Consider the following 12,540-nt stretch of genomic DNA (forward strand, 5'->3'; position numbering starts at 1 on the left):
GGTTCGACGAATTGTTTCAATGATATTGTTTCTATTACACCGTTTCAGTGTCATCATCGCTCGCTGTGAATAGCTTACAGTAACCGCGCTCAAACAGGTGAGTGGTGGATTGCGGGTACGCATTGTATAAACGGCACGGTATTAAATACTTTGAAAAGACAAGTCCATTATTTTCAAATCCTAACGCATTTTCAGCGGTCATAGGAATGTATCGTGCATGTAATTGTTTGTTTAGCGGCACCCATAACTTTAACAGATCCAAATAACTTTGCTTTGTGTTTTTTTAACGCCGCCTGTGCTACTAGTAGTAAACACAAACGTGATTTTTTTTTCTTCTTAAAAAAGCAAGATGTTTAACTTTTGCATAAAGATAAACATGAATTTACAGCCAAGCTGCATTAAGTTAAAAGAAACCGAGCAATCTTAATAGCTCATGTAGCGGATGCATCAAGTAAGCAACAGCAATAAGACAGCCGACTTTGTGAATGTCAACATGATTTGGCAACTTGAGTGAATTGCTGAACAGTTTATAATGAAGTTAAAGTCAACTGCCGTATGCGTCAGACAGGGCAGGTAAAACTAAACTCTGCAGTATATATAAATAAGTTTCCCCTGTTTTTTCTTCTTCGCTATCTTCCTAAATAAGACGCTGCTACCGATAGAACAGTTTATTAAAGCAATGGCTGAAACTGATTACACGACAACTTAAACTTGATTTTGAAGCTACATACCGACAGCTGTATTTAATATTTAACGTGTTTTGCACGAATCTTAACAGTTAAGCGGTTTTTTTATTATTATTTTTTAGACATAAAATAAATAAATAAGAAAAACAGAGATGCGCGGTGTGGATAAAACCCCATACTACCCAGAAAACAAAAGTAACTTTGCATTGTTTACAATAGCAACACGTTATAACAAGGGCTTGTGTTTTGATAGAGTTTTGTGGGTACTGTGTTTCTACTTACAGGTAGTAGGTGAAGGCGCTTAGCCCCATTGGAACGGTGGTCAGTCCTTTACCAGAGCAATCTGCACCTCCATCCCCGTCGCACCGGCACGGAGCCGGGCAAGGAACCGTGGAAGAGTCGCCTTGCACCGCAGCGCTTCCACAAATTAGAATCAACCCCGAACACAGGATACGTGCAACCAGCATTCTCAGAGCTAGTTTGTACTACACAGCTCAACAGGCGATCGCTGATATCCTTGGTTTGTTGAAGAGAGAAAGAAAAACAACCGTCCAGTGTTGTTTTCTAGTCTGATATAACACAGTGCAATCAAGCAGGATAATGTATATGTTCTATTTAGAAATTGAAAAAAAAAACGATTAACTTCAATATTTAGCAAAACATAATCCAACTTATTCTTGATTTGTCCTTAAAACCAAAATATGCAAATATATTTAATTTATTGTGAACGACAAGTTCCCTTAAATCCACATTCGGCTGGTACTAGCCTAGTGTCTGCAGCAATATGAAGCTAGTAAACACCTTTCGTTGTTCACGTTTTTCTCTGCCCCATTAAAACAGGAGAAGCAGCAAGACCCCAAACACTCCCTATTCCCTTTTTAACTCAGTTCACTGCAGAACAATACAAATCAGTGTACTAATTTCCTTTTCCTGCGTTTTGTTTGCTGGAAGAGACATCGCAAGCATTCGGCCATGCCACACGTTTCTTCTCCCTTGTACCGCACTACCAGAATTGGCAAGCGCCGTTCCCCGCACCAGCGTTAGCAGCACGGCCTGCTGAATATGAAAACGCCTAATTACATATTAATGACTCTCTGACGTTAACCATTGGCGAACCTGTCAGAGAGGCTATTAATATGCTAGCAGTGTTACACAAAACGAGGGAAGGTGAAACGGGTGGGGGAGGAATGGGGGTCAGTCGCTGGTGGCTGCGTGGGTAGGGCTGGCTTTGGCACGTTTTCCACGGCTTGAGAAGGGTCTTTTTTTTTTTTTTTTTTTTTTTTTTTTTGCAGTGGCTGGCAGCCGCGTCGTGGGTTTCAATTTTGAAAAGCACTCTTGAAATGCTAAATATGGCCCGCAGATTGAACGGCGGTGCAGGCGCTTCAGGCATTGTGTGTCTGTGGCTTGTCTTGTTCTCATCAACTCGGCGGATTTCTGTAGGGGTTCCACTTGCTGTGCCTATTAATAATATTTAATAAAACATTCGGCATCTCCATTGTTTATTTTTTTATTTATTTATTTAGTTTTTTAATAGACTATTTTATAACAACATTTGGTTTGAGGAGTAATAAATACAAAAATAAAAATAAATAAAAAAAATATAAAAACTATTTTTTTCTTCTGTGTAAGCTACTGAGGGCCAATGTCTTTTTTTTTCTCCGTGTCGCAAAATCACCGTGGAATTTTCCCTTGGTGTGGGATAAACCCAAACGGATTTGGAACAGAATGGATACCTGAATCATCTGTTCCACACAGGAAGGCAGTAAATCAAACACCCCACCACACGCACCACGGACCACGCACGCACGCACACACAGAAACTTGTTGGACAGCCCAAATCCAGACTTTAGAAAGGGACCTGATATTATAAACGAGAACCATTAGAAACTCCGCAGCACTGGCACAGGAGCCCCTTGGGGTGTTTCTACTGCCAGGAAGAACATCTAGTACATCAGGCCTGAAAATAAATACTTTTTATTTTATTTACCTTAAGTTTAGAGAAAGGGAAATGGGTAGTTATAGTAAATATGTATTTTGTGCAACTACTGCCAGCAAGGAAATCAACTGTCTTAGTGGCAGCAGAAAAACATCCTAGTAGTAACATCTGTTTTAGCTGCCCAAGTAGTTCAGTTTCCCTTACAGAGGTTTTCTGTGACATACCATGATACTAGCGTAATGTGTAGCAAACGCGTGATAAGGCATAGATGAGCATAGCTAATCACAGGGTAAAGCACAGAATACTCCATGGTTAACCCATTAAGTACCATTGTCCTCGTTTTCTGCAGCGGTTTTAACTGGCATCAAACCTGTTATTTTCATTTTCTCTTTAACTATATTGTTATGATAACTTACTCCCATTTTGTTAACCGCAAAAGTGAAGTCTAGATGTAATGCAGCAAATAACATAAATACAGCTTGTGTTCTGATTTTTAAATTATTTTTATTTAGGCTATTTAGTTTTTATAGAAAAAATGAGTTGGTATTATTATTATTATTATTATTATTATTATTATTATTATTATTATTATTATTATTATTATTTCTTTCTTTCTTTCTTTCTTAGCAGACGCCCTTATCCAGGGCGACTTACAATTGTTATAAGATACTAATTGGTACTTATTGGGACGGTAGCACTGCGAACTCCTTAATGTTTATTTCAAATACGTGCTTATTTCCTTTTAGAAAAGAAAAAAATAGTCAAGACATTGCGCTCGCTGTATCATTATAGACAATGTACGGGGTCTTGTTTTGTGAGTGAATACGAACTGTAGCAAACAACCCGTGGTTATTTTGGATGCAAATCATATTTGCATAATTCGCTGCAGTCGGCTAGGAGTGAATAGGCACTTGTGCACCATGTGCATGATAGATATTTAATAAGGAAATTGCAGAGAATATAATCAATTTACATAGAAAACAGCCATGCTACACAAATATGCATTCTGTCATGGGATTGCTAAAAGCTTCTATTTATACTCAGCGCACTGATGCTTCTGCACGCCAGTTTGTTAACATCTGCTCGTGCTAACCATAGCTTACGAGAGTGTAACGTTAAACTTACTGAGAGGAAAATTGCAATGTAAATAGTGGGGTTTGCGCATGTAAATGCTAGATTAAATTATGTACAATTGATGATTTGAAAATGTCAAACCACTCCGCGGAACATCTGGAACAGATTGCCGTGTACCCCCCACCCTCTCACTCTCTCTCTCTCTCTCTCTCTCTCTCTCTCTCTCTCTCTCTCTCTCTCTCTCTCTCTCTCTCTCTCTCTCTCTCTCTCTCTCTCTCTCTCATTTTGTGCAAGGCTTTACCATACTCCATACTACCATGCTTTCTCGACAACTGTTGGACCACATGCAGGTAACAACGGTGTTCGCGTTAGCCTAAACCTCCTCGAATCTGTTACCTGTATGCTTTAGCCTAAGCCTCCTCGAATCTGTTTGCTTTATTTATTGAGTATTTAATGACCTGGTTTGGAGCAACATCATTGTTTGGGAAGTGCTGAAGTCTGTACCGAAGGGACTATTCTCAGATCAACAGTGACATCTGGTGGTGGGATATTTAACTTGGGACCAGCGATTGTTGTACATAAGTAACCACTTTTGATTAAAATTGATTAAACGTGACGCAGATCAGAACCTGTAAATGTCTGACAAAAGCAGCACCCAGGAAGTGTGAGAGCGATGCTGAAAAGCACAAACACACCAAGTACAGTGTCATCGCGAGGAAGACATGTTAAACAAAACACCAACGCTGACACACTATTTTAATACAATACCAACAAATGTATGTGAAGGTACAAATACTTAGAAAAATACATTAGAGAGAAAACGAGGAAACGACCTAGGTTTATATGGATTAGTGGGGCAATCTCTATGGACAAATAAGAAAAAGTCTCACCTTTTTCACACTCTATTTTGGTAGTAGTTTCGGGTTGTGTGTGTTTCCATGTAATTTTCTTTTAGACTGAGCAATTCTAGTTCCAAATGCAAATAAACTCATTCATATTAAAATCTTAAACCGGGTTTCCATTAAGTTTTTAGGTTGTGTTAAAACACAGCCTGCCTCATTTGGTCCTCATTTGTATTTGAAACTGCCAGTAACTAACGCTGTGGCCAATGCGCATTTTCAAAACTGGAGCTAATTCAAACATCGAATCAGGTAAAATATGGATCAGCTGAGACTGAATAATTTACATTAATGTTAATCGAGTGTGGTGGTAGTAAAACAGTAAAGGGAAGCAAATGACTATGCAAAGAGGGGCACCAAAAACGATAACAGCCCTGGGCCCTCAGTAAACTTAATCCGGTCCTGAGCATCACCAACAGGTACATGTTGCTCTTTACTCCCTCTAGTGGATGACACGAAGCACTGCCCACATGCTTTGCAGGTTCCTTTGAAATTTAACTAGTCTTCCCCAGTGTTTCAACCCGTCATAGTGAATTACAGTACTGTATATGTTATAAATGTGTCTCGGATCCGCTGCAGGGACAGGAACACGTGCCTCCCGTGAGACGTTCAGTTTTCCTGTTTCTTTGCCGCATGCTAGAATGGGTTGTCTTCTGGCTGCAGCCTAGTGGACATTTCTCTACCTCTGGCTTGTGGCTTTAGCTCACAGTCCTACATGTATCCTTAATCAGCAGCCCTCTGCCTTAGGCACATTTAAGATCTAGCTTCGTAAAGCATGTGTAAGCTACATCCTAACTGGTTTTTCTAACTTCTTCAGTTACAAAAACACACACACACAAAACGTTTCTGCCCCAACAATTGATACCTCATACATACATTCCTCTGTACACCTAACAAAAGCAGATTTGTTTCAGTATATCACATCTCATTAGCATCATCTGGTGGTCAAAATCAGGATGTGTCACATTTTTCTGCACAGTGTTGCACGTTTCTCCAGGCACAATAGAAACAACTTTATTTTTTATAGGTTTTATTAACAGTAAAATAACTGCTGATTTATAGCAGATTGTGCACATTTTCAGCACGGAAAAGCTTCTCCACACCCCTCCACGCAACCAGATGGCTGGACAGTTTGCAGCGCGACGCAGGGGTCTCTGCTTTCTTCCTCTCATCTCAGTTTGAGATGGACCCCCCTCCTGGCAGGCTGGCACCAGAAACGACCCTGTTCTCTTCAGAAAATAAAACCTGCTATTTTAACAAATCCAGGGCTTCTAATTCTGAATGTTGCATGCTTGCATCTGAACTGAAAATATTACTAGGCTTGTTTGTTCACTTTTGCAAAAGCTTAGGTAACATCTGAATCACAAAATCTATAGATATATAGAAAATAAAGTTTTGTAATCAATGTACTTACTTATTTGAATGTTGCCATTTTCATCTAGAAACATTACATAATAAAGTGGCAAAAAAAATTGACAAGCTTGAAATCTGAATGAGATCTGTTTTAAAAGAGAAGCAATAAAAACCCATACTTCTATATCTTAATCCATAATGCGCCATGAACAAAGAAAGAACACATGTTTGTCTTTTGTGATATAATTTATTTTGTGCAGTTTCTATTCAAATAAACACAATTTGCATTTCCTAATTATTACATCCCCAACTATGTTTTACAAATAAAATAACAATAATCTTGTGGTCTACTCAACTAATCTAAAGTAACAAATCAATCCATATACCGTTATTAAAATTCAGGATTTTGGTCTTGATACTCGAAAAGTGTAAATAATGTCATCAGAAAAAAAAGAGCAAAAGTCATTTAAAAATTATCTATGAAACCATTTATCAAAATGAAAATATCAAAGTATGAACAGGTGCTACAAAACACTCATTCACAAAGTAAACACAATGGTGGAATTGGATTACAACAAATGGCACTTTATATTTAATTCATTCTATTGGCCTACAATTGCCCAGACTTTCAGTAAATACAAATATTGTTCCAATAATAAAAAATTAAAAAGTCAGAACTACAGAAATGGGAATACTTGAAACATAACAGTAAATGGCTTAATGCCCAGCAATCCAGTTTTATATTAAATATAATTTCTTCATGATGGTTAACTACATTCTTTCAGTTTATCCTCCTGCACGCTAAGCCTTGTATGCCAGATTGTGTTGACTGTCAAGTTGTTTACATACTCCAAACACATTTTTTTTTAGTTGCAGGGACACAAGGATTCCCACCCCTCTGCAACGGGCTGGTCGCTACAGTACTCTGTAAGCCAAATGGATTCACTCCAGCGGTTACCTACAGCAGTATGAGGTTATGATAGACATCGACAAGTTCAGTTACATTTCAGAAAGCAAATTAGGAGCTTCAAGGGTTTTGTTGCACTGTTTTTATAGGAAATACACACAGATTGTCACCATTTTTAAAACTGCACCATGCAAACTGAATGCTACAGGGCCCCTGTAGACACAACAGTGCAAATCTGAAGCCAAATGCTGACCAAACTCACTTAGTATCAGTGCAGAAATATGCAAAAGGGTCTTTCTTTGTTCGTTCTGCCAAAAAATAAATAAAAAGCATCATGTTCTCAAGGCCAGGGAGACTGCTTCCAACAGTTGAAGCTGTTTCTGAATTCTCCATGCTGTCAACACTGTAATCTTTCAATTGCCATGCATTTACACACAAGAGCCAACTGGGGTTTCGATTGAAACACGACTAAACATTATTTCAGCAGTTACAATTGCATTTAAGATATTGTTCAGGGACCGACTTTGCTGAGAGACGGAAATAGAGGAGTAGGATTTTCTACCAGGTGAAATGTATACTAATCATACTTTAATCCTCCTGTTTTCTGTCACAAAACAGTTGATTTGTGTGTGTATATCCATTTACTAAGCAGGTGCAATTCTCTGCTTCCGAGCATGCCCACGCGAGAACAGCTATTTGTATTACTGTCGTAACTGGCATTAAAAATACTCCCAAAAGTAGAAAAAAAATGGAGAATTGAGGCTAGATAATACCCAGTACAGACCATGGGATCAATGCATTACACCGTTAGCAACATTAGGAGAGATGTCTATTCCTCCTGTCTCTCTTCTCTGGGGCTCTTCCATAGCAGGTGAAAGATACGCTCACTATCTGCTTTACAAGGTCTTACAGCAGGAAACGAAACGCACATCTGATTTAATATCTGCATTTCTTTCTAATACATAAAACAAGTGCGACAGACTGGTTGTTATTCTGCTTAAGCCCCTCTAGAATTCTAAATCAAAGCCATCTTTTCCATAAAGCTGCTAGTTCAAGCCTAACAGTTATCTATCACTTAGAGATAATACACGTCCACCCTCATTGACACCTACTGTAATTCTGAAACTAGATATGTTTGGCAAAGGCTCCAGGTGTTACTTCTTTCAATAAGCGATTTGTTTGTACAGATTTACTTATCCCGTTTTGCCTGAACAGAAGTGTTGACAGGACTTGACAACATGTCTATAATCTGTGTCTCTACAATTGGAAAACAGCTACCATTTTGCAATCAAACTATAGCAGAATAGGTCTTTATTTCTCAAAACTGTGGAATTTATAATATATATATATATATATATATATATATATATGGAAAACGTGTTCTTTAAATAATAATATTAATAATAACAATATGAAACAGTGCATTTAAATTTTCAATAAGGGAACGATACGGTACCAAGCAAATAATATAAAAAAAATAAAACACACCACATTGAAAAAGATTAGTGTGAAAGTTAAACTGAAAACAATAAGCTTACATTCAGTGCAGTGCTTGTGATCCCAAGTTCAAATTGTCACTCATGTTGCATAGGAACTGTCTGACTTTAATTACGGAGAGGAACAAAATATTAGGAACACCAATCAGTAATATATAGACGTTGCTTGTCTCTGTGACAAGGCAGTTTCACTCAAAAGGTGCTGGTAGAAGCTTGGTTGGCAGGTGCTTTCATGTCCGAGACATCACTGAAGTAGTTTCATAAGGTAAAGCAATGACTCTATGGGCCATTCTGAAGAACAAAGCTGCAGCATTCCAACACCCCCCCTGTACTTGAGGAGGCTATTTTTGGGTGATATGTCGTAATGTTGTATCAATACTCCCTGGATATCTATGCTGGGTCCCTACTCTAGGTGTTTCTAATTCATTTGTCCAGTCCCTGTGTAACTCCCACACTAATGCCATTATAATTTATAGAATACCGTCGTCTTTATATGCATGTTTTCGCAATTTTCTTGTTTCATGGAAATTAACAAACATACATACATACATACATATATATTACGTACATATATCTCAAATTCTTAATTTGTTATACATTTTTACCAGTTATCACAAATATCCATGGACTGAAAATTCCATAATGCACACACGCACACATACTCACAAACACACGTCACTTAGTAGTAATAATATAAAACAGTGAACTGAGATGTTTCCTGTGAAGAGAGCAGAAGAGAGACCTTTGTGTGGTACTCAGGGCTACTCAGGAAAAGCTCATCTGCTGCCTGCGTTTGGCTGACCTAATCTTCTCGAAGCGGGACTCCATTTCTTCCAACACCCTGGGTGTGTATCGCACCACTAACTTCACTGTCTCCTGGGCTTCCTTGAGCAGCTCCACAGCCTTCTCGTGGTGCTCACCTTCAACACTCTACAGAAGGAAAGAAAGGAAAAGCATGGATCGAAATAAGACTCCTGTCGCACAGCATTTTCACCCATTCCAGGTTTTACTATGAGGTGGATTAGCCAGAGTACAGGTAACAAGCGCAGGTGCGTCTTATTAAACTCAGTAAAACCAAGAATGGATTGAAGTGCTATGGCAGTCTTCTATCCACCCCTGTATTGCATAGACTAGATCAGCCAAAATGTCTTTATAGATGTAAGAGTCTATTAAAGTGCTAGTATCCTTTTGTAATTCTGGCAGAGAGCAGCTGTGATCCAGACGGCACTAGCACTTACTAATATAAAAACAATGGATGATCTTTTTCTTTTTTTTTTTAAATGCAGTATTTGAGTAACTGTGATAGGAACCACAAACATCATAAAATAAATGACCTTGCATTGCACAAATACTGCTGTGTAAGCAATACATTTGACGTCCATGTCGTTAATACTGTTACATGTCCCTCTTCTAAGCCGCTGGCAGCCCTACTCACCACCCCGTTGACGGAGAGAAGCTGGTCCCCTCTCTTGAGACCCCCATGCCTGTCCGCGATTCCTCCTGGGATGATGCGGGAGATGTAGATGGGGGAGTTCTGCTCCTTCCCTCCCATGATGTTGAAGCCCAGCCCCTCCTCTGTCTTGGGCAGCTCCACTACCCGGGGGTGGGAGTGACCCTCGCTGGCAGCGAAGGCAGCCACAGTCGCCTGCAAGGGTCACACACACAGAGGGGTGGACAGCTGACCAGCATGCAACAGACCACATCGGACGCAGCGCTTGCACAGATATGATTTTTTTTTTGAATATTCTTTGTGCATTCAAATCGATATTCAAATGTTCTTTTGAATACAGCACTGGATTACAATAAGGCAACATAAACCTATACTAAAAGTACCTTCCAAAACATTCTTCTGTGCATTTTGTTTCATTATTATTATTTCAGCCATAAGAAAACAACCAACGGTCTAACATCACAAAGGTTGATTTTTTGTTGATATTTTTCTGGCAAACACAGACGTGACCACTGCAAGAAAGGGTTGTCCCGGCACTTATTAATATGAAACCCTGAACGAGATAAAAGATGTGCATGATCGAATTGAAAAGGGCCATAAAATGCTCTCTCAGTCTACTGCATTGTATAGCCGTCAGCTCTCAACAACTGCAGGTCTATTATTACAGAGTTGCCAATAGCTGCCTGTGTTATGGATTGATACCCTGAGAGATCAGATGTCACTGATAGGGGTATCTTTCAGCAGGACTCCAATGACTGTGCACAAAAATCACTTCAAACCCCCTTTGTGGACCAGTAGCTTTTTTATGCTCACAGAACAACTATGGAACCTTATAGTACGCTTTGTGCATATAAACCACTAATATCTGAGTTCATACATACCTTAGCAGTAGCGTTGGCTCTCACCTCTGGACTGCTATTGATATCCACGGTCTCGTACACATGTTCGTACACCTGGGAGATAAATGCGTTTAGTACACACTGCATTGCCACTGAAGACTGGGTAAAGATCTGCTTGTTTGTGTTTAATTCTTCCTCTCTCTTACCTCTCTCACTGCAATGCAGAACTCGCTCTGCAGGACTCGCTGTAAAGCCAGCAGTTTCTGCGGAGGCACCTCTCCGGTCCTCTGCAACTTCTCCAACAGCTCGATGGCCCGAGAGATGTCTGTGGATTTTCACAACAAAACGCAATGTAACGAAGATGCAGAAATGCCTGCCCATTGTCTTCTCAAGCTCAAGCGCATGGGTTTGTCTTTACCATGTATTATTATTGTATGAGTTGGCATCTCCTGAAATCCATCAACCGTAAAATCGAATTATCCGCTACAACGCGCTGTCTGCATTTTCTGCCCAAACTCGCCGTCGAGTTTCAGCAGCAGATTTCATCAGGACCCGCTCCGTTACAGCAATACATACACACGGCTTCGAATAAAGAATTAGGTGCATTATAATAAATAAAATTACAATATAATAAAATATAATAATAATAACTGGACTTCCGGACACGTAAAACAAACAATACAATATGAATGTTTTCATTATTATTATTATTACTACGACTAGTATGACTACTAAATAAACGTACACCGTATCTCTGAAATTTCATTCCACTTTTATTTAAATTCAGTTGATTTTTCAGGTTTTACGGTTGCGGAAGCTTTCTGTAAGTATTTATATGTAATTTTACACACTTATTTATACCTGTATTCAGTTGTAAACACCTGGTTTAGCGACCGTAGCACAGAAATACCAACCCGTGTACACAGCCCTTACTGTAGAGTCTTCTTTTAAATATTAACAAGTTAGATATACTAAATCACCCTAACAGGACCAATATCATCGTCATTATAATACATGTAATGTTTTTTTTGGAGTTTATTTACCTCGCTCCAATCTGACAGGTTCTCCGATCGCAGCCATTTTGTGCCCAGCTCTGCACTGTCTGAACTGAGGGGAGTTGCCACAGTCCCGTATTATAATAAACCAATATAAGCAGGCTGAAGAAAGGTTTTCAGTTTTCCTGTAGCAACACTAAACTCACTCTGTCGCCCTCTGTTGGTTTCAGTGGAGAATTTACACAGGACGGAAATGGAACTTGTTCAGAATGAAGGGGTACAGTATGGTACTATATAATGAATTCGCTTGTTAAGATTTTTTTTTCTTCTTTTCTACAGTGAAATTTGTGAAAACAATATAGAACGACGGATGTGTTAACCCATGGGCTTATAAATTAAAAACCTTCACAATATGTAAATAGTATTAAACTGCAATGGACTCTCTCTCTCTCTCTCTCTCTCTCTCTCTCTCTCTCTCTCTCTCTCTCTCTCTCTCTCTCTCTCTCTCTCTCTCTCTCTCTCTCTCTCTCTCTCTCTGGTTTATAAACGGCTTAAATTGTACGTGCTGCAGGGATGGAAATAAGGCTCCCATTGCATAGCAGTTTCATCTATTCCTTGTTTTACTATGAGATCAGTACGACAGACCTGAGTTTATTGTAGCCTTCTGTGGCTATCCCCGGGCCATTCAACATAAATATATAAATAAAGCAGATATCAGTGACATGTTCTGCTCGAAGTCTTATATGCAATTTGACTTTTTTTTTTTCCTTTGAAACAATGCCATGGAAAATTTCAAACTACAGTAATTAATCTGAAAAGAATAATAACAATAACTTCATCAGCGAAAGTGTGAAGAACTATAGACTGTCTGAAAATCAGACCTGTTAATTACTGTAGCGCGCCAT

General features: G+C 39.1%; 2 protein-coding genes across 2 annotated transcripts in view; both read right to left on the reverse strand.

Annotated features, from left to right (window-relative positions):
* LOC117434997 (leucine-rich repeat-containing G-protein coupled receptor 4-like) overlaps positions 1 to 1,737 on the reverse strand; it is a 49,192-nt gene extending 47,455 nt beyond the window's left edge. Inside the window, exon 1 of the mRNA XM_034057814.3 lies at positions 969 to 1,737. Within this exon, the coding sequence (XP_033913705.3) occupies positions 969 to 1,153 (185 nt within the window). The 5' untranslated portion in view covers positions 1,154 to 1,737. The remainder of the gene's footprint in view (positions 1 to 968) is intronic.
* Positions 1,738 to 6,175: 4,438 nt separating this feature from the next.
* On the reverse strand, positions 6,176 to 11,848 carry LOC117434510 (protein lin-7 homolog C-like). The gene is made up of 5 exons (XM_034057077.3): positions 11,684 to 11,848; positions 10,847 to 10,965; positions 10,683 to 10,754; positions 9,787 to 9,996; positions 6,176 to 9,281 (listed from the first exon to the last, which is right to left on the reverse strand). Exons 1-5 carry the CDS (start codon positions 11,718 to 11,720, stop codon positions 9,117 to 9,119), a joined length of 603 nt encoding a protein of 200 aa, XP_033912968.1. The 5' UTR covers positions 11,721 to 11,848; the 3' UTR covers positions 6,176 to 9,116.
* Positions 11,849 to 12,540: the final 692 nt, after the last annotated feature.

This window comes from Acipenser ruthenus, chromosome 28, assembly GCF_902713425.1.
Source record: "Acipenser ruthenus chromosome 28, fAciRut3.2 maternal haplotype, whole genome shotgun sequence".
Classification (NCBI taxonomy): domain Eukaryota; kingdom Metazoa; phylum Chordata; class Actinopteri; order Acipenseriformes; family Acipenseridae; genus Acipenser; species Acipenser ruthenus.